Raw genomic sequence first — 23,953 nt, 5'->3', positions numbered from 1 at the left:
CCGATACACCCACTTCATCGTTACGAAATCCATAGGCCTAATTCGCGTATGAAGGTGGCATCATCATACCAAAGATAGTTCGACAACATCAGGCAACAAAGAGGGACTTGTGTAATACGCTGGTTCATGTCCCTTGAGGATTGCATTCATTAGGATTTGGTTTAGCCTAAGTCGAGAGGTAACCTGACTATTGTAAGTTCGGTTATGCATCACACGGCATAGCTGTTCCGCGGACGTATTTGGGTCCATAACATCAATATCATGGAAGATGTCCTTCCCCAGGTCTCATTTTCCATCCCCATCTCTCGAGCAATGGACTCGTGTCGGGCTTCTCCAGCAACATGACTGGCCCTTTGCCTCTGTTTCTAACTCTGCTGGCCGCACAAGTGAGTCTTGTGCGGTCAGCCACGCCACTGCATCTTCCAGCAAACGTAACTGCGCTCCCATATGATCCAAGAGTAAGTCATTGATGTGCTTTGCAACTTTCGCATGTTAGGTTTGGGATGATGCTAATATCTAATGACAGCCAGCACCATCGTACATGGTTGATAACCAACACAACTATTACCACACAGCTCCCGACAAGGGAAAGCAGAACGGCCCAGTATGGCGTTACTCGGGCAGCCTGGAAAAGTTCATGACCAACCTTGGCAAAGGAACCGTGATCCGTGGCGGTTATGCCGGGTTCAACGGCACCAAAAAGACCAATTTCAAGGCACCCAAAAAACGGCAGTCTTCAGATGACTACTGGCTGACAACTCTAGGGCCTTTGGGAGCTGTAAGTTCAATCTATCAATCTTTTAGTGACGACGGACATTAATGTATCATTAAAGCAACCTTTGGCTGGAGGAAACGATTACCAATTCTTCCGCAATGTTGTCGATGACTTTGGAGCCGATAACTCCGGAGATACAGACACAACTGAGGCCCTCAACGCAGCCGTAGCCAGCTGGAACAAGAATTCAGTTGGAGGCAACCAGACAAGATGCGGCGAGGAGTGTGGCAACACCTTCTCACAAGGTGCCATTGTCTACTTTCCGCCAGGAACGTACAAGATCTGCTCCCCTGTGATCCAATACTATTATACGCAATTCGTTGGAGATCCCAATGACATGCCTACAATCAAAGGCTGTGACACTTTTGCGGGTATCGCACTATTTGATACGGATCCGTACATTCCTCTTGAATCGGGGGCGCAGTGGTATGTGAACCAGAACCAATTCTTCCGTCAGATCCGCAATTTTGAGTTCGACCTTACCGATATGCCGGAATCAACAGCGGATCAAGGACAAGATCTGGTGCCAACGGGAATTCACTGGCAAGTAGCCCAGGCCACCTCGCTGCAGAATCTCATCTTCAGCATGCCAACGACGAGCACTACAACTGCCGTTGGTATCTTTTCTGAGAATGGCAGTGGTGGTTTTGTGTCCAACCTCATCTTTGACGGTGGTAACATTGGTTGGCGTGCAGGTTCGCAGCAGTACACGGCTCGCAACCTGCAGTTCAACTTCTGTAACACCGCTATCCAGATGGTCTGGGACTGGGGTTGGACTTGGCAGCAGATTGACATCAATGGTGGATCCATTGCTTTTAACATCTCTGGTGTTGGAGGAGACACAGGCCAGGGAACTGGCAGTGTGTCAATTATTGATACTATCATTACTGGAACAAAGGTCGGCATCCTGACCAACAACGCTGGAACGTCTCCCAACATTGTACTAGACAACACCGTCTTTGATGGAGTCACTAGTCCAGTATTGATCGACGGTGGCAGCACGCTGCTGTCGGGCAACTCTGACTTGTGGGCAACGGGCAAGCGTTACAATGGATCAGCTGGCTCATCACAGACCGGCGACGTGACGGCACCAGCCAAGGCCAAGGGGCTACTTGATTCCAAGGGCTTCCTCTATGTCCGTGAGCGCCCCCAGTATGAGGATCAGAGTGCTGGGTCCTTCTTGGTGGCTACCACAGACGGAGGATGCAAAAATGATGGCTCTGGTGACCAGCAATCCTGTATCAACTCTTTCTTGCAAAAGGCTGTGAGCGGAGGCAAGATTGCTTACTTTCCGGCTGGCATCTACACCGTGGGCGGCACGATTGTTATCCCGACAGGCTCAAAAGTCCAAGGCTCGTCATGGTCACAGATCCAGGGGTCTGGCTTCTACTTCAGTGACATGCACGACCCCAAGGTCATGATACAGGTTGGCAATGAAGGTGACATCGGCACCATGGAGATTGTCGAGATGCTGTTCTCGGTCAAAGGCAACACGGCTGGCGCCATTTTAATGGAATGGAACACAGCAGCGTCCGATCAAGGAGCTGCGGGCATGTGGGATTCACACTTCCGTGTCGGAGGTGCTCTGGGATCGGATCTAGATCTCGCCACATGTCCCAAGTTTAGTGAGAACCCTGAGTGTATCGCAGCATCACTCATGTTTCACGTTACACCTCAAGCCAACGGCTACTTTGAGAACGTATGGGCTTGGGTTGCGGACCACGACAATGACCAGTCCATCTACAACCAACCAGATTCAACCATCACTCAAGTTGCCATCTTTGGCGCCCGTGGTATGCTCATCGAGTCTCAGGGTCCATCGTGGTTCTATGGTAGTGGCTCTGAACACTCAGTGCTGTACAACTACCTGCTCAGTGGAGCCAAGGACGTCTACATGGGTCATATCCAAACAGAATCGCCTTATTTCCAACCAGTTCCTGGTGCTCCAGCTCCCTTTGATGCTGCTGCGAGCTTTCCAAATGATCCCGACTTTAGCCACTGCAATTTCACAGCTGATACGGATAATGAGCAGTGTCGCTACTCCTGGGGCCTGCAGATCATCGACTCAACCGATGTCACTATCCACGGTGCTGGGCTGTACAGTTTCTTCAACGCCTTCTACAAAGATTGTGAAGATACAAGAAATTGTCAAGAGAGCATCCTGGAGGTTAAGGGCTCTACCGGCGTCGTCATCTACAACCTCTTTACCGTGGCTACCGTCGACATTGCAAATGGTATTGACGGCACCAAGATCCTCCAGAGTGATGGCAATCAGCGCGGCTACACAACTGAAGTCAGTGTATGGCTGCCGCTTCCTGGAGCTGATAATGTCAACATTGTGTGGGTTGGCACCGATATATGGCAAACGCCAACGGTGTCCTGCTCATCGGCGCCATGCATGTTGATTCTACCTACAAGCTCGCTGGCGTCAAATACTACAATCTCGCCGAGCCAATATGTTACCTCGTTTGAATACGGCGGAATCGGGCCCACGTCTATCGCCGGCATTGGTACTACCAGCGTCTTCAAGACGACCACTACCACAGTCACCATCACAATCCCGACCATTGTCACCGGCGGCATCCCCTACTCCAACGTCAACGTGACGGGTACGGGTCCAACGCCCATCACCATCTATCCTAGCGTCAACCTCCCGCCTGTCAACGTTCCGTTGCCCAATGGTAGTGGTGGCACAACTACACGCAAGGTCACGCTCCCACCGTGGCCAGAAGTCAATGGTGGGCCTGGCTCAGAGAGCTTCACAGACCCAGGAACCGAACCGGGTCAGAGCTCTGGCACTTCTGGCAGCTCCGGTGGCAGCTCGGGCAGCAGCACGACTTATTACACTCCGCTGGGTTTCCCCGTCACGATACCCAAGGCCACTGTCACGACGGTGACATTCCCAGCCTCGACAGGAGCTATTACAATCTCATGTCCAGCTACAACGTCTGTCGTGTTCAAGACGCCTGCTATTGCTGTTGGAACTACGTGTACCAACTCTAACCCCCTGACACTGTACTTTGCCTGCCCGACCACCAAGGTCTTCACATTCCTTGCAGCTACTACAGCCGAAGCTTCAGTGGACTGCTCTCTTGTCACATCATGGAGCACTGGGCAGGCCGACTCTACGACGCCATTGCCAGTCTTTGCCACATGGCCGCCCTTTGGCCAGATTGTCCCCGTCACAACAAGCGTCAGCAAGCCCCAGCCCACCGATGATGGCGTGGTTGTGCCCTGTACCGCGTGGTTCTTCTTCATCTGCATCTCATGGGGAGAGCTTCACATTGGCGGCTGGCACTGGATCTTGCCGCCGGGCATCTACGGACCCGGACCTCCACCCGTCGGCCTGATCAGATGGCCTCCTGGTGTCACTATCAAAGGAAATTTGCCAGATTGGCCCAAGATCACCATTGGTGAAGACAATCAGCTCACTACGGATGATGAGCCCGAGTGTCAGACAGAAACTGCCGAGGCATGTATCACCACGACGTTTGTCTCGGCTTCGACAACACTCTCGTCAGCTTCAACATGCGAGACCATCTCGGGTTGTTCCATTACTGTCTCCGACTCTTCCACCACTGACGTCGTTGGCACGCAAACGCCCGCGCCTATTGGCACCTGGTACGATGAAGTCTGGTCTACTGATGACTTGGGCCAAGCCTACACCAACTCTGTTCTCTCAGTCTTGAGCGCCAGCCTCGCCGCCGCCAGAGCCAGCTCTGGAGGAACAACCATCAGCTTCACTTCAGGCCCCACGGCCGGACCAACATGCAAGGGTGGCACAACAGCTTGCGGAGGAACAATATGCTCTGGATACTGGTGTACGCCCAGTCCGACAGGTTATCCGCCTGGCTACCAGGATCCCAAAGATCCTAGCTCGGGAGGATATTCGGCGCCCACAACAAGCATTGGCTCGAGTACCTCATCAAAGCCAATTCAGAGCAGCAGCACTCGCTCGTGTACTGCCACTGATGTGTGTAACTGCGACGAAGATGGATGTGACGAGTGCTCGCCTGCCTGTTGTGCTAACGGCACGTGCCCAACATCGAGCTCAAAGCCTCCCCCGGCGTCTTCGAGTGCCGATCCTTGCGCCAACTTTGACTGTCGGGCGTGCGGATCTCCCTTTGATGATCCTTGCTGTATGTCTTCTCATTGTCAGGATAGGGTAGTGTTCACACTTGCTGGTGGGAGGGTAACGACGGTGGCGTCAGTGTCGGCGTCAAAGACGTCTTCTTCAGCCAAAGGGGTTTCTTCAACTAAGCGATAGAGGGCATGTAGAGTTTGTCTATTTGATCACAAAGCAAATAGTACACAATATTTTGTTTGTTCGACGCCACTGCATCTTGTAGAAAAAATCGGTTCGAATCATGAGTTTCATCAGCGCCAACCTCCTCTCCAGTAACAGACTCACAATTTGTCATTTTACAGATTTCACTTCTTGGCATAGGAGTAGCTCAGCGTCATCATTTGCCCCTACCTCAACCAATCAAAGTAACGTTTCCTAATTCTCGTAATGCAGCGCTTTGCCTAGTACCGTATTCTTTGTGTTAAGCTCCTCATATGAGTAGGTCTCTATAGTACGCGTACGCTGGATGGTGTGGCGCACTATGCTAACAAAGGATCCATGATGACGATTAGGCTAGGTATGACTTGGGTTTGTGTATTCCTTAATGATTAGTGTTCAATAAATGTAAACACGAAATGAGCATTGAAAGCTGTACTTCTAAAAAGGAAGCTACTAGACAAAGACAAGGGGGAACAAAGAAGCAGTCGACCGTGCAAGACAAAGAGGGACGTTGTTCAATTATAGATACAAACGGAAAAGAGGGTGTTCTTACACCGTGAAATATTTAAAAACGAGGCGAACCGCTGTCCTCTTCTTCTAAGATTGCTTGATATTACTGAACAATTTCATCTAATTTCCAACTACGCCAATATGTCGCTATCAGCCCAAGGCAATACAACCCCGAATCAATCTATTTGCGGCGCAACAGAGTCAGCTCTAGAATCAGTTGATATAGAGAAAAGCCTAATCGAGGAAGCCAACCGCGATGATGCTAAAGGGGCCGAAGCCGTCTGGAAACAAATGGTTAATCCAAGTGTCAACGATGAGCTTGGTTCAACGCCTCTGCATAACATGTGCAAAAGGGGGAACATCGCCATTGCCAAGCTATTGCTCGATTATGGAGCTGATCAAGATGCGAAGGATGGATCCAATTCAACACCACTCCATCATGCCGCCCAAGAAGGCCATTCTGAAATAGTAGAGCTACTTCTACGTTTCTGGGCTGATCCACTGGCAAAGGACAATAGTGGCTCAATTCCTCTGGACTATGCGGCCAAGGATGACATTAAACTACTTCTCGAGAATGGCGCATATACAGAAAGTACAACGGAGGAGGCAGAAGTGGGACAGGTAAGCCATTCTTTTAGAAGAAAGACAAAAGATAAAGACGTCTTCCTGTTCATATTCTAACTTTTGTTGGTTGTTTCTAGGCAACTCAGGAACCCATTTTCCCCATCAGAATCAATGGGAACAATATCAGTCAGAGAATTGGACCCGCTAGAGATGCATCCGAGTCCAATTATATACTTATTCGGACACGAAAGGACATCAGTGATGCCGAGAAGGACATTCTCCAAGGAATGAACCTTGAGTTTTACGATTGCATTTGCGAAAACACTTATTTGTGCCGTTACGAACCCGATGACCTGGAAATAATCCGTCAAAAGGGGTTTATCGCCTATGTGGACGTTTATCGTCAAGAATTCAAGATTTGCGCAAACCTTAAGATGGAAATGAAAACTATTAACAGTGACGAAATCATAGAAGTAGTCCTTATATTTCATGATGCTTCACGATTGGATGTCGAGAATATGCGCCCCGAGATCGTGAAAACCCCCAAAATCGGCGACAGAGAGGATAGTATTCAGTTCTTTCGACACAAAGCTCACCTTACCGTCCCGAGAGCCTGTCTGGATGCCCTGGCTACAATCGATGAGGTCCGCAAGATTGAGAGGCTTGGCAAGGTAGTATTGCGAAATGACCAAGCCCGTTTGATCATGGACGTTGGTATCTCAGCACAGCCTCCTCTACCACAAAACTAGTTTGGTCTGATCCACCTGGAAATGCAATCAGACACAGTCTGTGCCTAGAGATGCAGGACGCAACTGGAACGAAACGACATGCATATTTGCACAACAACATACAACAGATTGAGTGGAAGAGTATTTCCCGCGGGAAGGTTGTGGTTAGAGTGCTATCTTTAGGCCGCCTTGAGTTATCTGTACAATCGTTGCGGTCGTATGGCGACTCCACTAGCTATGTCAGACTCTGTATCCTGCGTCTAGAGCAGATAGTAGAGGGATATACTAGGTAGCTATAGTAGCAGATACTGGAAGAATATAGTTATAGTGACAGATATTAGAGAAATATAGCCATAGTAGCAGATATTAGAGAAACATAGCTATAGTAGCAAATCCTAGAGAAGCATAGCTATAGTAGCAGATACCATCCTTGAAGAGACCTCCTTTTAATCCATCATTTCACACGGGCAATGTACTCATGCGAGTATACCGAGTTTGTTACTTGGGATGTTCAGATCGGGTTTGTGGGATTAATACTTATACTTATTGTAAAAATGAGAGGACCTTCTCAACAGACGCCTATGCTACGTTGCTATTTCCTTCCAACTCCCATGCAAATAGGATGATGACCTTCTTTTTCTTTGGTATTCCTTGAAAGTCTTGATGAGTGAAGGGACACGGTGGTGGCACGCAGGTTAGAGTATTTAATTGACAACTATTCCCAGGAGCACATGCCCAGAAGACACATACACACACACACACATGGAATTCTCGAATCCCATTCCAAAATGCCGCTTGTGAGACACTCTTTTATCTGATGAACCAGACAGAGAGTAAACTACGGCCTGTATTACGGTACCGGACGGGAACTATGAGTCTGTGAGAACTTAACGGCAATATAGGTACTCCACAACAATAAAGCAAGTTGCAATATTAGTACATACATTAGGTGGTATCTTTTATGCATTATCCATGACAAAACACATATACATAGAATAAACATAAAGCAGTTATATTCAGGTTTCAATCTCTTAGAGAGAAAACAAGATTTGCGGCAACTATGGCTTTCGCGCATATATAAACAGTTGGGCTTCCTCTACCACGTCATCCTCATCACAAATGCCGGCTTCCACAGCTTTTGGTGTATAATTCTCCACCTCGGAGAATTCTATAACAAAGCCTACCTGCTTCAAGGCCGTAACGTAATTCTCCTCCGACATTGAGGTCAATAGCGCTCTCTTGCCCAGCCATTTCGCTGACGTAAATTCGAAATCAACTGGAACTGTTCCCAGAATAAAGAATCCACCAGGTTTCAGCCAATTAAAAATCTTTTGTATCGTCTCTCGTATCTCATCGTGTGAAATATCCTGAAGCAGAGCAAAATACGACGTCACAGCATCATAGCTCGCTTCTTCCGCCTCGAATTTGCGGGCGTCAATCTGCTCAAAGGTCGCAGAGGGCACCGATTGGCGAGCAGCGGAGAGCATTTCTTCCGAAACGTCGATTCCATGAACAAGGTGGTTGTGAGGAGCAGAAGATAAGACCTGGGCAACAGGACAGCCGGTTCCGCAGCCAATGTCAAGAATTTTGCAACCTGTGCGGGGAAGACGAGAGAGGAGCCACTCAAGAGACTTTTGTCGGGCTGGCATATCAGTAAATGCCTTTTCATACTTTACACCCATCGCATCATACAAAGATGCGATGGTGTGTGTAACTTCAGCTTCAGAGGATGCCATGATCGTAGAGTTGGATTGGGTGTATTGGGTGTAAATTGTGTTGATGCTCTCAATTAGTATTCCATTCAGAGTGCAGACAACATACGCTATATATATATCGATGATATTGAAGGATGGAAGCTAATTTGGCACTAAAACTCACTATATATGCAAGTATTAAAATACCCGGAGATCAAAAGCGTATTCGCCAACCCCGCCTCTAATTACACGCAGGAATGGGAGCGTATATGATGAGTCAAGCGGTGTGACTCAAGCTGACTGTGATGTCAACAATGGGGAATAGCCATCTCCAGGCACATAAACGATTAACACATGTTCATGATCTAGTTTTAAAATGATCAACGGGGATTTTTCCACGAACCAAGTTCATCAATGTCATTGGCCTTACCTGTTTTCTATGAGGAAACTTCCCCTCGTTCGAAAACCTCATGTATCGATGCCAAGCACCCCATTTCAGCTTTGACACGGAAGATCCGCCACGAAGATGCTGACAGACAACTGAGTAGAATAAAGAATTCTTTAGGATATGCCAGCAATGTTATTTACTTTTGTGGTGATTGGATTTAAGCCACCAGAAGATTCCGTCAGCCTCACACGGTGTCAGATCAGACGTATCACAAGGTGAAGTATGTATAAGACTTCAAATTGCTATATACTCTACCTACGTCAATAGTCTTATAATCCTTCAAATCAATGAGCATGTCTATTTCGATAGTCACTCTAACTCTAGCTATAAACCTATACCTCTACGCGCTAATTGGCTAGTTTTTCGCATGTTGCATCAGCCTTGACTCTGGGTGACCCAAAACGATACCGGAGTCTATATATGTTAATAAACCATCATAGAGCTAATACCAGAGAGACGTACCAATCGCAATTTGTTGGCCAGTCATGGAGCTATTCTTAGCCGCTGTGATGAAAAGATCGGCGCAATCATCGAGATCAGTCTATAAAGTCAGTGAATGTTTCGAGCTTATGCGGGAAGGGCTTCTTCTCGTACCTCGCGCCTTAATGTAGATACCGATTTTATCATTTCGATGTTCGCTCCTCCGAATTGTTGCCCCTGTCAAAAAGTGATGAGCGTATGCCAATAAAACAAGCCAAAAGACACATGAGGACGAACCCATTCAGTCAGCAGCAGACCGGGAAGAATAGCGTTGATTCGAATCTTGGGCCCTTGCGTGTATGCGAGGTTCTTCATGAGATGTAGACCAGCAGCCTTTGTGACTGAGTAGGCCATGCTGCTGCCGGCTTGGCTGGTACCCTGTATTCACGTTAAGTTGGTAAAAAATTCTGTTCTATGGCCGTCTTGACATGTTTGCTTACGGCGACAGAAGAAGTAATCAAGTAAACACCGCCCTCGGGATTCGCGTTAAAGATAGGTGCAGCTTCTTGAACCAGTTGCAGGTGAGACATGACGTTGACAGCCCAACACTAGAAGTCTGGTTAGCCGCTGCATGTCTACATCTTCGTCCGGTGCAGTCTAGTTACCTTGTTCCATTCATCATCGTTCAGGGCATGGAGATCGCTAAATTTAGACATCTTGGTCCAGCCGGCATTCGCAATGATGATATCGAGTCCGCCCAGGTTCTTGACGGTTTCTTGGACGAGACGAACATTATCTTCCCTCTTCCCGGCATCCTGTTACCCATAGTGTGAGCCCTTCCTCGGGTTCATGGCGCATATCTGATGGCTGTGACAGACTTACACCTTGAATGACAAATGTCTTGACGGGGTATTCCTTCAAGGAATCGGCCACTTTTTGAGCTGCATCCGCATTGGAGACATAGTTGATAGCGACATTGGCTCCCTCTTCGGCGAACTTCTTGCAGATGAGAGCTCCCAGGCCTCTTTGCGGCTGTCAGTTCGCCACACATTCCCAACATCCCAATGGACTAGATTTTGCCTACCTGGAGCCACCCGTCACCAATACGTTTCTTCCCTTGAGCGAATAAGGCATTTTGATTGTTAAAAGTTGAATCGAGGATGAAAAAGTCTTGGAGGGGGTTGCGTTGCATTGAAGTACTATATCTCTCTGTGTTCTATCTGACCCCGCATATGAATCAGGCTCGGCCCCGCAGGCGGCACCGCTGCCGGGGCAAATAATAGGCCATGGATGATTCCGTGCTGTTGTTTTTATGGATTGTAATCAATCGGGCGCCGCGGCAAAAGATTCATATTCAATATTCCGATCAAAGACTGCATATGTACAATTTTGTGCCGCATATGTTGTTGCCCATGATCGACACCAGCGTAGATTACCTAGCGATGAGAGAGCTACATTTCATTCAACAAGGACAATTACCGAGGATGCAGTAAAACCAAGAATCCAAGTCATCATTGGAGTATATTGATGTGACGCAGTGGTACTATATATTTGCAACTATTTGCGCAATCTTCCAGGAGCAACTCCTGTAAGCACCCCGACTTTCAAGATGACGTTGAAATCTGCGCGCATGATGAAACCGATAGTACTTACACTTCCACAGGTTCCAAATATCCTATGGTAAAAATCTCTTCCTCTGGATTCTGCCACTCAAGCTTCTTCACTTCTCGTGTCTGGTCGAAATGAGCCGATCCATACCGCAAATACGCAGCAAATGACCCTTCCTCATTATCTTTGTTAGAATTGTCCTCGGCATCCCATAGATCAGCGAGCATGTTAATCTTCAATCCACCGTTGCCCGGTCCGTGGGGAAGCTTCACCATGGACGTATTCGCCAGCAAAGATGTCACGAGAGCCTCAGCTTCATGCCACGACTTATCCACCACAGCGCCATCCCCAGAACGCGGTAGTGAAAAGAGACGGAATTGGAGCTGTGCATCCCAGTCGGTAAGTGTCTGAACCTGAAACATTTCGTCTTTGGCATCGAACAAGAGCATGTGCTTCTCATACCACTCCGCGCCATTGAAGCCGTCGTTGGGGTCGATGAGCTTTCGAAGGCGCTCGGCACACATGTAATGAGCTACATAGTCGGAAAACTTTTCGTAGTCCATCTTTACGTTTTTCAAGGCGGGAGATTTCACCTGAGGGCGGAATATAGGCAAATGCCGTAGCAACGGATGTTTGTGGAAACCCGTTGCGTTGGTGACTCCCTCAGTCCAGAGCGCAACATAAATATCGTGCCACCTCTTGATGAAAGGGTTGTTGCGTTTTGTGGCCAAGAATCCATTGAGGGGGGTATAAGTGTCGGGCAAGTGCATCAAAGCCAGCGCACTGAGTTCATAAGGCGACTCGGGATCCTCGATTCGCTTCCAACAAATATCATCGACGTGACGCAAGAGGATGAGGCCAACGTCCATCCAAATGCCTCCGTATTTCCATAGTAGCGGTAGACGAACCAGATCTCCCATATGAGCCTTGTGGCCATCCATGGTACCGTCAATAAACGTCTTTGGGAAGAAGGACTCTTCAGCATAGTGAAAGATGTTTGTTTCTGAGCCATCAACACGATCCACTATGTGAACAGTCCAATCGGGGCCCAGCCGACGAACCCAATTAATCACATTTCGCTGAGCCCAAGGTCTCATCTGCGCAAAGCCCGTATGCCAGAAACCCCAGATGTTCTTGTCTGAGGCGACAGGGTGGCGCTTCTGCAGGGAAGCGGCGATCTCCTCATCTGTACGATGGTCAATCTTTTCAGGGGATATGTGCTTAATTCCATGTGGCAGGTGTGACTTTTGAACTTGTACTGGTATGTCGACATTTGCCGACCGAGAAGTTGGTTTATCGTCATACATGATTGCTTTTGTTTTGATAATTCCGTGGCAGTGTAACGGCTGCAATCCAATTGTTGATCTTGAGATGAGCTGCTTCTTAATCCCTCCCACTTATACGAAATGTAAGCTTTTCAAATCCTCAAACGGTCATCTCGTTACTACGTTTACTCCAACATGCAAGATGCAAAGCACGCATATGAGACGAGCATCCTACGAAATCGGTAACGTTACAACAGAGTACAGATATATATAAATTCGCTGAGTAGCAACAGTTTGGGTAATTGGCGCGATACGTGTGATCTCGATGTGGCCACGGAGAAATGAACGGCCTCTCTACTTTACGTGGGGAACCGAGAGATACTATTCAGTAAGTGTTCCGTATAGTCTTACGGGATTCGGGAATCACGCATAAGTGCCCCCAGTGGTAATACGAGGATTGCATTCGATTGGCCAAGAACAATATATTCCATTCGTATCCTGCGTGCATTGACCGAATCCGGAAAATAATGTATCAATCCAGTATATGCCACTCCTAGGGTTACTGTCCGACTTTCCACAATTGACTTAATGCCAATACTATCGTTGTGGCATCCTTCGGTTACACGGATCCCAATGCAAGTAAGATGCGATGTTGTGGGCATCATGAAACGAGACACGGTACCATCATAGGTTGCAATGCGCTTCAAGTTTGCATGTGCTTTGGTTCGGGAGGATAAAGTATGCAGTATCTTGATCTATTGTCATTGGTCTAAGACGGCAATTACTTGATGAAATCCGATTCTATGGTGTGGTGTTTATATTACATGCATGGGTATCATGCTACTGGGGATGAAAAAGGAAATACGTGCACATTGCCTGTGGATCCTAGTGTCTACGTGATTTATATAAACAGCTTCCAGATCCAGCGCAAGCTTATTCCTCTCTCGTTCAGGCAGTACATGTAGTTTGCCTACTGATACCCGACAATTTTGTTTGCTTAAATTAGAGCTGATGACATTGAGCTTGCTGATCGCCGCCATGCTCGCCCCCACACAACAAAAGACTAGTGAGATATCTTCTCCGTATTACCGCAGATAAGGAATTCGTTTGTGTCAAAGGTGATCGATTCTCTCAGGATTTAAAGGTGTCCGGTAGTCCTTCACTCTGCTCATTACATCCCATTTTGCACAAAATCCCTCACGAATGTGATAGACCGGCTACGTGGAATTGCAATTTTTATTGCAGCTTCGACGTAGTATATGGCGATAGTACTCCTTTTGGATGGTGCTTATATATGGTACCATCGGACCCAAATCTCACTCTGCACTCCGCGGGTTCAAGTCGTGGTGCAAAACAATATGCAGCCCAAGGGCGCGTTGCTAGATATTTACCTTCATAGTCGGAGAGAGGAAAAGAGTAAACCTTACTCAAATGGAGAATGTTAGCTAATTGACTCCGAGCTGGCAAGGGTCTTCCGCTTATAAATTCGGTGCCAACCCCATTGGTTAACGATGCCCTCAGTTCATCGCCAAACCGAGGTGCTCCTCCTATTGGTGCAACATAAAATAGGTGGCGTCCATTTGACTTGATGAGAACAATTAAGGATGTCGAATAAGAATGCCAAACATACTTTATATAATCATCGTTGTCCGAGTATGGCCTCATTCTGGCGACTTGCATCGGCTCAATAACGCCATTGATCCGCATCCGAGTTGCTGCATACAAACCCGCATTGAAGTTCCGCCTTTGAAGTTCCGCATTCAAAGTCCCGCATTTGTCAGCTACATTTATTTGGAGAGCCTCCTCCCTCCCATACGCCATCGATAACGCCAGAGCGCTGTTCCTTGCAAGCAAGTACATGATTAGTGAACAGTATTGAGAATACTTCACTCAAGGTAAGAGGCGATTGGACCGAACCAATAGACAACGCTACCAAGAAGCGCGAAGAGAAGAGTTGTCGATTTATAATCAGAAGGCGTGAGTCTCGTGAAAAGGCATGTATATAAGTCAGTTGATGGGCATGGCCTTGTTAGAAATGAAGAGCCAGAATCAAGCCATAAGCTTCACAGAGTCATTGAAAGTCAAGTTGTTCAATACAGCAACAAAAGTGGTCTGAAACTAACCAATTGTCAAAATGACGAAATCACCAATCGAGATTGTTTTGGGGGTAGCCAACGTAAGTTACTATCACGGTCACACTGCTATAAACACATGTTAAACTGCGTGTGTTGTCAGATTGGCGACACGTCCATCGATCCAACAGCCAAGTTTGACTCCCCAGCAGAAGTCGAGGCATTTCTCAAGCCCTTTCATGAGAGAGGTTACCGTCAAATCGACACCGCCAGAGGCTACTCACCACACGCGCCGCTATCCTGCGAGCCTCGACTTGGTGCAGCAAATGTTGGTGATAAATTCATCATTAGCACTAAAGTCGTTTCGCATCCAGATGGCGCCCATACAAGAAACAAAATTGCTCAGAGCATTGATGACTCTCTAGAGGCGTTGAAGGTCTCTCAGGTTGACATTATGTATCTGCACCAGCCCAACCGAACCGTGCCTTTTGAGGAGACAGCGGAGGCTATGGATAAGGCTTACCGAGAGGGCAAATTCAAGCGATTTGGGCTGTCCAATTATACGGCCGCTGAGGTTGAGCAGTTTCTCAAGATATCCGAGGAACGAGGTTTCGTAAAGCCGACTGTTTACCAGGGACAGTATAACCCTGTTGTTAGAACAGGAGAAAAGGAACTGTTTCCCTTGCTTCACAAGCACAACATTGCATTTTATGCATGGAGGTACGCGCTATCACAGTTCGTCTGAAGGGATCGCTCCATGACTGACTCAATTGCAAATAGTCCTGCCGCAGCGGGTCTCTTCAACGGAAACCACAAGAATGTTCAAGCTGGAGGCCGCTACGACACCTCGGTAAGCCATCAGTTATACATGAGTTGTAATCTCAAATGCTGACAACTCTCAGCACTACTTGGGCAAATTCTATGCTTCAAAGTATATCAAGCCAAGCATTGAGGCTGCCACAGACCGAGTGCGAGAGATTGCCGCCAAGCACGACATCTCTGGCCACGCGGCTGCACTGAGATGGACTGCGCACCACAGTGCTCTTTCAGCCGAATATGGCGATGGAATCATTATTGGTGCTTCTACCATTGAGCAGTTGAAGCAGAATTTGGATATTTTTGAGCAGGGGCCTCTTCCTCAGGAGGTTGTTGATGCGATTGATGCTGTTTTTGCAGAGATTGGAGACGATGCGGTTGCGTATCATAACTAATATGGTGTCTTATATACTCTTGCATGTAGTTGCTAATATGTAGCGGTGATTGAGAATACTACATATACCCAGACTGATTAAATGTGAGTTCAACATTGGGTCTCATACCTATCTACGTGATGTATTTACACAGCCGGCTTCCAACTTATTGCATTACCATGAGCTAGTTATATCCACATGAAACATCGCGTCCTCACAATTGATGACAACATTTTTCTGATAATATTTACGAGTTTCTCTTGTAAAAATAAAACGAATAAATACATACTATCTTTATTTAATTTAGCACAGTTCCATTGATTTTCGTAACTTTCCATTATTCTCCAGGGTAGCGGCCCATGAAGCTCTTAAGAGCTACACGTGACTTCGTATCATGTCGCGTTAATGCCTGGAAGCATCGCGTCTCCCACCGTGAATTTCTAGACTGTAGACGCCGCATCGCCCATCACGAGATTCGAATTTAGCCTTGTCCTTTTCTTTTCGCCTGTTTATCGATGGAATTCTGATTCCAGACATTATTTACCCGGGCATATCCGATTGGCAATACAATATGCCCGAGTTTCCTGGTAAGCTCTGGCTGAGATCAAGCTGTGCTGTGCAGCTTCATAAATTGCCCCGCTTACAATTTGGCAGAGGCAGACACAATTCGCATCTTGGTGGCGACGGACAATCATGTCGGATACGAAGAGCGAGATGCCATCCGCAAAGATGACAGCTGGCGCACCTTTGACGAGATCATGACGCTGGCCCGCACAGAAGATGTTCGTTTCACTGGTTGCCATCTGTTTGTCTCTAAGCTCACTCATCGCAGGTTGACATGGTGCTGCTCGCCGGCGATTTGTTCCACGACAACAAGCCCTCTCGAAAATCTCTCTACCAGGTTATGCGAACTCTACGAAAGAACTGCCTCGGCATGAAGCCTTGTCAACTCGAATTCCTGTCAGACGCCGCCGATGTCTTTGAAGGAGCCTTTCCACATGTCAACTACGAAGATCCCGATATCAACATCTCAATTCCCGTCTTCTCCATCCACGGCAACCACGACGACCCTTCCGGAGACGGCAACTACTGTTCACTAGACTTGTTGCAGGCAGCTGGCCTTCTCAACTACTACGGCAGAGTGGCAGAGGCGGATAACATTGAGGCAAAGCCCATCCTCCTACAAAAGGGCGACACGAAACTTGCCTTGTATGGGTTGAGCAATGTTCGTGATGAGCGCATGTTTAGAACTTTTAGAGATCACAAGGTCAAGTGGTTTCGCCCTGGCACCCAGATGGGCGAGTGGTTTAATCTGCTTGCTGTCCACCAAAATCACCATGCCCATACGGCTACATCATATTTGCCAGAGAATGTGCTTCCGGATTGGCTCGACTTGGTAGTCTGGGGACACGAACACGAGTGCTTAATTGACCCGTCCAAAAATCCAGAGACGGGATTCCATGTCATGCAGCCAGGATCATCGGTAGCGACATCGCTAGTTCCCGGAGAAGCTGTGCAGAAGCACGTTGCCGTGGTAAGTGTCAACGACAAAGACTTTAAAGTTGACAAGATTCCTCTCAAATCTGTGCGACCGTTTGTCACGAGAGACATCTCTCTCGCCCAAGAAAAAAGGTTCAAAGGATTGGACAAGAAAAAGGACAACAGACATGAGGTCACGTTGCGGCTGATGGAGATTGTTGAGGAGATGATTGCAGAGGCAAACGCAGATTGGGAGGCCATTCAGACGGATGAAGAGGTCTTGGAAGATCGGCCATTGCCACTCATTCGCCTAAAAGTTGAGTACACTGCGCCGGAAGGTGGACAGTTTGAATGTGAGAATCCACAACGGTTTTCGAATCGGTTTGTGGGCAAAGTAGCCAACACCAATGATGTGGTGTATTTTCACCGGAAAAAGGTGGTCCAGCGTGAGTCTCTCATCTTCCCGTGTTGCGCTCTGACTTTGTGCTTACAGCCCGATAGGTAAAGCGGAAGCTCTGGACCCAACAGAGTTTATCGAATCTCTGGGCGATGGCTCTGAAGTGGTAAAAGTGGAAAACCTCGTCAATCAATTGCTTGCCAAGCAATCCCTCAAGGTCCTCCCACAAGGCCCTTTTGGCGAGGCCGTTAATCAATTTGTTTCCAAGGACGACAAGCATGCGATGGAACTGTTCGTGTCGGAGCACTTGTCTGGTCAGGTTAAACAAATGCTAGGCCTTCAGGATGATGATGATCTGAACAATGCCATGGAGCTTTACAAGCAGAGAATGGAGGAAAGGATGGCTACTGCTGGTAGCATGAGCAAAACAGCACAGGCTGAGAGAAAGAGAGTTTTGAAGCCCAAGCCGGATTCATGGGACTCGGATTTTGATGGCAGCTGGGAGGACGCTCCCGATGCGTGGATATATGAAGAGGATGCGGATGAACCGCCGCCAGCGCAGACAAAGAAAACTACAACACGCACGGCAAAGGCAGCCCCAGCTAAGAAGGCTCCTGCAGCCAAAAAGGCGCCAGCTCGGCGCGGTCGTAAGGCTTTTGAGGACAGTGAAGAGGAAGAGGAGCCACCTGAGGAAGACGTGATAATGGAATCGGACGAAGAGGTGGCACCGCCGCCACCAAAACCTACACGAACCACCAGACGTGGTCAGAATGCGAAGAGCACGGCTGCTGCTAGCAAACCTGCGCCGGCGAGAAAGACGGCTACGAGAGGAGCCGCTGCGGCAAAGACAAAGCAGACGAAGCTCAGTTTCTCACAGGGAGCGACACAAGACAAGGCGGTTGAGATTAGCGACGATGAGATTTCGGATGACGATGCATTTGAGCCTGCGCCGGTGGCAAGTAGGACGAGGAAAAGGTGATGCTGAAGAATGGGCCTTGAGATGCAATTCGTGATATAAAGAATGGCGATGTACAAAACAGCATTGAGATGTGATTAATGATATAAATGATTCGTGATGCATACCTATGCTAGGATGGGATGTGAGTTGAAAGAACAATGTCGTCTATGGCAACAAGTCCTGCTCCGAGAGAGCATAAACTCTCAATCCTTGTTCATGTCATTACATACATGTAGATTGTTGGTACGCAGTGAAACGGAAGATTGGTTGCTTCCTCGCGCCTATGTCCCAATTCTAATTTGAGAACGGTACGCAATCTGGCACCTGTCAGAAGAGGATATTGTGTCATTCCTACTCATCCAACATCATCAAAAAAGCAAAAAAAGAATTCACAGTTTGGAACTGCTGGCGGTCTCTCCCGCCGGGAATTGAACCCGGGTCTCAAGCGTGACAAGCTTGCATACTGACCACTATACTACGGAAGATGTAAACCTGCGCTTTAGCGCCGGTGTAGCGGATCAGATCCAGTTGTTGAAATCCGGTGGCACTATTGTCCATTATAAAGCCTATAGTCAATCCACTTCACTTTTCAACCCCCAAACGACTTACAACGACCATCTCTTGATGGCCACCAACTTGGCCATGGCAATTAGGTTGGATTCCTAAGGTCGTTTATTGCTTCAAAGTTTCGATAAGTCTGTGACATCTGGGTGTTTCTCCCGCTCGATCATGCTTGGTGATGCTGAGGTACTTCACGTCCTACTGCGTCTTCGTGCAGGATGCAGGGTTCATCTTGATCGATGTGGTGTCGGATCATAAACCGACCACGAGTGGCTATATAATATATCACATTCCTATTTACTACTATTCAATTTTCGTAAAGCTAATTAAAGTCGAGCTTTCAGCCATCATCTTGACTTCGTCTTCGCTTACTTGCTTGATTGGAGCAAGGTGTGCATCTTTCTTCATCCATCCCATAAAGCCACCATGAGGGTTTGCTTTAAGATGGATATGTTCCCAAGCTCTTTGATAATCTGCCTGACAAGCCAATACTTCCCAAGCATTAAATCCAAGGTATTTCCCTTTGCCCCCGTCTGCCCCCTCACAAATGAATCCCATATTGCCCTCAAACATTGTACAACGAAATGTTTGTGTATCGCGCCCTTCCCACAGACGAAGCCGCATTTCGGTGCCATCGATGCAAGTAAATGCTTTAGAAGTATTGAGGATTTTGATTGCATAATGGCATCCTTCTTGCGGTATATCAGTCTTGCGTGACGACACATCATTCCATGTGCCCCGAGAGTCTTGGGAGGTGCCTAGTCTGGTGAAACCAAACCTTGTTGAGCTTGAGGCCATCATGCGCAGAGTCGTTTGGTCAATTCGTTTGACTGGTGCTAAATGGTCATCTTTGAACATCCACAACTGAAACCCCCCTTCAGGATGGGCCCGCACGAAAAAATGCTCCCATTTGTCTTGTTTGCGGGCAGAACAGGCCAGCCATTCGTACGCGTTGTACCCGAGATATCGCCCTTGACCACCGCCTGCACCTACGCAGATGAAACCTGTATAGCCATCTTGCTCCGTGCAACGGAACCGCTGACTGTCTTTCCCTTGCCAGATATCCAAGACCAAGTCCTCGTTGTTCTTGCAGGTAAGCACCATGGAAGTTCCAAGGACATTTATTGCATATTCACCTCCAAGTTCAGGAGCATAATCTTCAGACAAGGTTTTAAAAGCAGTCCCCACAAATCTGATCTCGTCTTCGCCGCCATCTGCCGTCATAAACTCATCAAAGCTTTGGCTTCGGTGGATTGCCCGAAGCTCCCTATCGTGATCTGGCGAGGGTTGTTCGTTGCTTTCTTCAAAGAAAACTATCTCGACGGCGTCAGGGAAGAGATGATTTGGCATTTGGGACATGTTTGGACTGTGATTTGGTCCATTGGCATTAAAGTCAAAGTGCGTGTTGATCCAATATCGGACATAATCACCATTTGAGTCATATTCGAGAGCCGATCGAATAAATTCTCGGCGAATTCCCCCGGGAAATGCAATCTCTCTCTGTCCTGCATATCGATGATTGCGACCAATGCTAATATTGACATCGATACCACCGTATGCAAAGATCTCATACTCGAACCCAACACGATTAGTTGCAAATGGTGTTCGATAAGGCCTCCACCTCATTGGACAACCTCCTTCTCTGTAGCATCGAGCAGTCGATATAAAGGGTGAATCTTGATTGTGTAGCACATATGCTTCAATGTTGCATTGGCTGTTGGCGTCGCCACAAGGTTCAAACCCGGTCCGGAAAATTTCCTCCGGATTTCTTCTATCCCAACGAACGAGACGTTCTGCGGCGGTAGGAATTTCTAAGTTTCGGAAATCCCGAATCGACCCTGGCCTCCATATCACATCACGGCCGTTTCCCAAAGCGCTCTGAATTCGATTGAAGAGATCTCTGAAGTCGACTGACTGTTGCCAGCTAGACACAGCTGCAATAAATAGATCTGGGTTAAAGGAACCACTCATTCTGAAATGTGTTGTTTTAAGCAGGAAACCAAGGAAGAGAGCATTCAGAAGTGATGTATCCTGAGAACAGCGATCAATATCGATTTAAGCGTTTCCCTCCTGGCAAGTTTCACTTGGAAGAGCAAAACAGGATCGTGGCACTTTATATTTTGATAAGGCAGCATAAAGTGATGTTCAACTCCAAGAAAAACAGCTGTAGTGCTAGAAGCACCACGTAATTTACAAAGAGAAAGGAAAATCTTTTTGGGAAACTGGGTTGATTCATCAGCTCTTTCACAAATTTGGGAAATTACATCCTCTTATATCTCTTTCTATAAGCTAGGCTGCAGTAATATCGTAACAATATGGCATTTTATGATAAATCACTGGGTGTATTAATCAACATGTTCCATTGCATCTGTAGGTAAGTGACTAATGGGTGTATACATACTATAAAGAAGAAGGATCATTGGAGGAAAAGGAGTCATGAGGACTACCCCTCTTTGAGAGCAAGCCCAACTGCCCCAGAGGTGAATCTTATATATTACAATCGGATGTTTCATGATACATCAAGAAGCTACATACCTTAGATTTTATATTAGTACTGGGTACCTGATACCTACCCACCACTGTCATGAAATAGGATTCTTAATAGATCGAAGGTTATCAAGAGGAGTTCTTTCTGCAAGCAAGTACTATAGGATGGATTTTGTAGTTGTAACGATGGATATATTGGATAGGCAATCTTCAGTGACTATAAAACTAATATTTTATTTAGTACTTGGCTATTTTAACTAGTATTGACTGTATTTCCAAGTCAACCCTGCGCCAACATGCAAGAAACAACTGTTGAAACTCAATGACTGAATCGGAATGCGTATAAACGGGTTCTAGCATACATGTATCTATGTGCTATTTCGTCTATGGGCCAATATCTTGGATACTTAATGGGCTGCCTGTTTGCATATTTGTATTAAGAGGGTAATCGCTGTGTTTTCGCTCTCACAAGAAAGTCGCTCACCAGGAAAAGCCCAAGCGAGTCATGAAATTTGTGGTTTTGTTTCCCCACCCAGTCATGATTGGTGATACTGGGGTACTTTACACCCTCTTTTGTCTTGGTCTAGGATGCAGGGCTCAGCCTGATCGAGGTGGTACCGAACCAAAACCCAATCATGATTGGCAATATATTGGCAATTAGGCACCGTGAGGGGTAAGGTACTGCTAACAAACTTCGTCTACGTGATCAAGGTATCAATACTTCCGTCTCGTCACAATCTAACGCCCTTGAAGTTCTTTTGCGCGTCTCGGCATCTACAATTTCATTGGTCCTTGATGAGACGCGCGTTTGGTGTGCTGAGGGGATGCACTTGGCAGCTCTTCATTAATGCCTAAACACTTTGAGACACGTAATCATCATTTTCTGGGCCTCTGTTGCGGAGAAGTCTAAACCTGCGACTAGCTGCCTAGTATCATAGCTCCTATCTGATGAGAGACTCGACATATCCTGGCACTCCTTCCTATGGAAGTGTGCTTTCGTGATTAGTCGACTTCAATGATGGATTGGCCTCTCTTGCAGTGGATTCATATGCTACGCCAGCCAACTGCGCGAGAAGCCATCACGACTTTTCTTCTGCTGCTGCCTTTGTTGGTTTCTTTGCTGTATCGGCTCTACGCAAAGATTCGAAGACGAAATGGCCGCTCAGTGGGCCTTCAGGTCCTTTCTCATGAGTCTGACGATGATCATGTCAAATATGAGTATGCCGCCTCTCTCAATTAATGTGGTGCACAATAGCTCACAATCCAGGATCATTGCTGTACATGGTCTTGGGGCTAGCCCTGAGTACACCTGGACAAGCAAACCCAGTTCAACGTCCAAAGATAGCGATACTCGAAAGCCTATTCACTTACTCAAAGATCTTCTCATGAAGGACGAGAGATTTTCAGATGCTCGAATTCTTCATTTCGCGTATAACTCGGATTGGCTTGTTGACGCTTGCTTTGAGTCGGCTCATGACATTGGCCTTCGTCTCATGGAATCCCTCGTTGAGCACAGAAAAACTCATCCTGTAAGGAATGAATAGGAATATTTATAAAAGGGCACCTTTAACATAGCACTTAGCGTCTACCTTTAATATTTGTTGGACATAGCTTTGGTGGAATAGTCATTAAAGAGGTATGTCGATCGTCTTGGATACCGTCCTCTTTTGCATAACAATTTTCACCTTGCAGTACCTTACCATCTTCTACAGGCACTATCTAGCGACCCAGAAGATACACAGAGAGTCTTGGAGGACACGTGCGGCATCATCTTCTTGGGAACGCCTCATTTGGGTAGCCCAGTTGCTGGTTTTGGAGCCACCCTCGCCTACTTGACTGGCTTCTTAGGTTCAAACACCGGCTTGCTGCTCTTACTCCGAAGCAATGGAGAAATGCTTGTAAATCTGAGTATAGCATTCCAAGCTTGCCTAGAAAGAAAATACCAGGAACTGGATAAGAAGACCAAAATTGTTTCGATCTGCGAACAGAAGCCCACATATTTGCTGAATTGGCTTTACGCAGGCCTGGTTAGCCCACCCACCAAATTGCCCTCTTGCAAATCTCTGATGTATTACAGATTGTATCCCTAGCTTCCGCAACCTTTGGTACCAATTTTATGGAAGTTTTCAAGGTCGATAAGGACCACTCTGGACTGAATAAGTGTCCCGACTCAGAAGATCCTCTGTACAAAATCCTCACAGGACAACTACACAGGATACGGCCGTAAGTGACAATAACCATAGCAATATTACCCTTAATTAAAAGCCGCAGTACTGCTCCTTCTAAAATTAATACGGTTCAACAAGCTGTCCTCGACCGTTTGACGTCCGTTACCGCCGCTGATGCAGAATTCCACCCTGGGATTGATGACTACGGAAGAAATCACTTGGAATGCCTCCCTCAAACGAGAGAAGAGATACTGAAAGACATTTGCGACTGACTTGATGACTGTAATTCATCCCAAAAACATCTCTACTGGCTTCAAGGCAAAGCCGGCACGGGGAAATCTACC

At 47.2% G+C, this 23,953-nt stretch overlaps 7 protein-coding genes and 1 non-coding gene across 8 annotated transcripts; 5 read left to right on the top strand and 3 right to left on the bottom strand.

Moving 5' to 3' along the window:
* Nucleotides 1–341: 341 nt before the first annotated feature.
* On the top strand, nucleotides 342–5,035 carry V8C40DRAFT_276866 (glycoside hydrolase family 55 protein; the record flags this gene model as incomplete). Its single annotated transcript, XM_083220895.1, has 4 exons — nucleotides 342–458; nucleotides 527–778; nucleotides 834–4,748; nucleotides 4,940–5,035. 4 exons carry the CDS (start codon nucleotides 342–344, stop codon nucleotides 5,033–5,035), a joined length of 4,380 nt encoding a protein of 1,459 aa, XP_083069822.1.
* Nucleotides 5,036–5,711: 676 nt separating this feature from the next.
* V8C40DRAFT_269007 (ankyrin repeat domain-containing protein) lies at nucleotides 5,712–6,883 on the top strand (the record flags this gene model as incomplete). Its single annotated transcript, XM_083220025.1, has 2 exons — nucleotides 5,712–6,191; nucleotides 6,272–6,883. 2 exons carry the CDS (start codon nucleotides 5,712–5,714, stop codon nucleotides 6,881–6,883), a joined length of 1,092 nt encoding a protein of 363 aa, XP_083069821.1.
* A 1,037-nt stretch (nucleotides 6,884–7,920) lies between these two features.
* Nucleotides 7,921–12,339, bottom strand: V8C40DRAFT_276865 (uncharacterized protein; the record flags this gene model as incomplete). The annotated part of the gene is made up of 6 exons (XM_083220894.1): nucleotides 7,921–8,646; nucleotides 9,722–9,862; nucleotides 9,925–10,032; nucleotides 10,090–10,239; nucleotides 10,307–10,448; nucleotides 11,078–12,339. The coding sequence occupies 6 exons, from the start codon at nucleotides 12,337–12,339 to the stop codon at nucleotides 7,921–7,923; spliced, it is 2,529 nt and encodes an 842-aa protein (XP_083069820.1).
* Nucleotides 12,340–14,431: 2,092 nt separating this feature from the next.
* V8C40DRAFT_281700 (aldo/keto reductase family protein) lies at nucleotides 14,432–15,580 on the top strand (the record flags this gene model as incomplete). The annotated part of the gene is made up of 4 exons (XM_083221661.1): nucleotides 14,432–14,473; nucleotides 14,533–15,089; nucleotides 15,150–15,219; nucleotides 15,272–15,580. The coding sequence occupies 4 exons, from the start codon at nucleotides 14,432–14,434 to the stop codon at nucleotides 15,578–15,580; spliced, it is 978 nt and encodes a 325-aa protein (XP_083069819.1).
* Nucleotides 15,581–16,011: 431 nt separating this feature from the next.
* V8C40DRAFT_253220 (MRX complex nuclease subunit) lies at nucleotides 16,012–18,606 on the top strand. Its single transcript, XM_083217560.1, has 4 exons — nucleotides 16,012–16,146; nucleotides 16,214–16,341; nucleotides 16,392–17,484; nucleotides 17,540–18,606. Exons 1-4 carry the CDS (start codon nucleotides 16,131–16,133, stop codon nucleotides 18,412–18,414), a joined length of 2,112 nt encoding a protein of 703 aa, XP_083069818.1. The 5' UTR covers nucleotides 16,012–16,130; the 3' UTR covers nucleotides 18,415–18,606.
* A 200-nt stretch (nucleotides 18,607–18,806) lies between these two features.
* On the bottom strand, nucleotides 18,807–18,878 carry V8C40DRAFT_t173. Its single transcript has one exon. It is a non-coding gene; the product is annotated as a tRNA-Asp (tRNA).
* A 379-nt stretch (nucleotides 18,879–19,257) lies between these two features.
* V8C40DRAFT_281699 (uncharacterized protein) lies at nucleotides 19,258–20,925 on the bottom strand (the record flags this gene model as incomplete). Its single annotated transcript, XM_083221660.1, has 1 exon — nucleotides 19,258–20,925. The coding sequence occupies one exon, from the start codon at nucleotides 20,923–20,925 to the stop codon at nucleotides 19,258–19,260; it is 1,668 nt and encodes a 555-aa protein (XP_083069817.1).
* Nucleotides 20,926–22,041: 1,116 nt separating this feature from the next.
* On the top strand, nucleotides 22,042–23,881 carry V8C40DRAFT_281697 (uncharacterized protein; the record flags this gene model as incomplete). Its single annotated transcript, XM_083221659.1, has 5 exons — nucleotides 22,042–22,970; nucleotides 23,024–23,077; nucleotides 23,154–23,468; nucleotides 23,519–23,664; nucleotides 23,713–23,881. The coding sequence occupies exons 1-5, from the start codon at nucleotides 22,596–22,598 to the stop codon at nucleotides 23,879–23,881; spliced, it is 1,059 nt and encodes a 352-aa protein (XP_083069816.1). The 5' UTR covers nucleotides 22,042–22,595.
* Between the last annotated feature and the right edge of the window lie 72 nt (nucleotides 23,882–23,953).

This window comes from Trichoderma camerunense, assembly GCF_050948025.1.
Source record: "Trichoderma camerunense strain CBS 138272 chromosome Unknown V8C40scaffold_17, whole genome shotgun sequence".
In the NCBI taxonomy this organism is placed as follows: domain Eukaryota; kingdom Fungi; phylum Ascomycota; class Sordariomycetes; order Hypocreales; family Hypocreaceae; genus Trichoderma; species Trichoderma camerunense.
The sequence above is the reverse complement of the archived record's forward strand: the minus strand, read 5'-3'. Positions and strand labels throughout refer to the sequence as shown.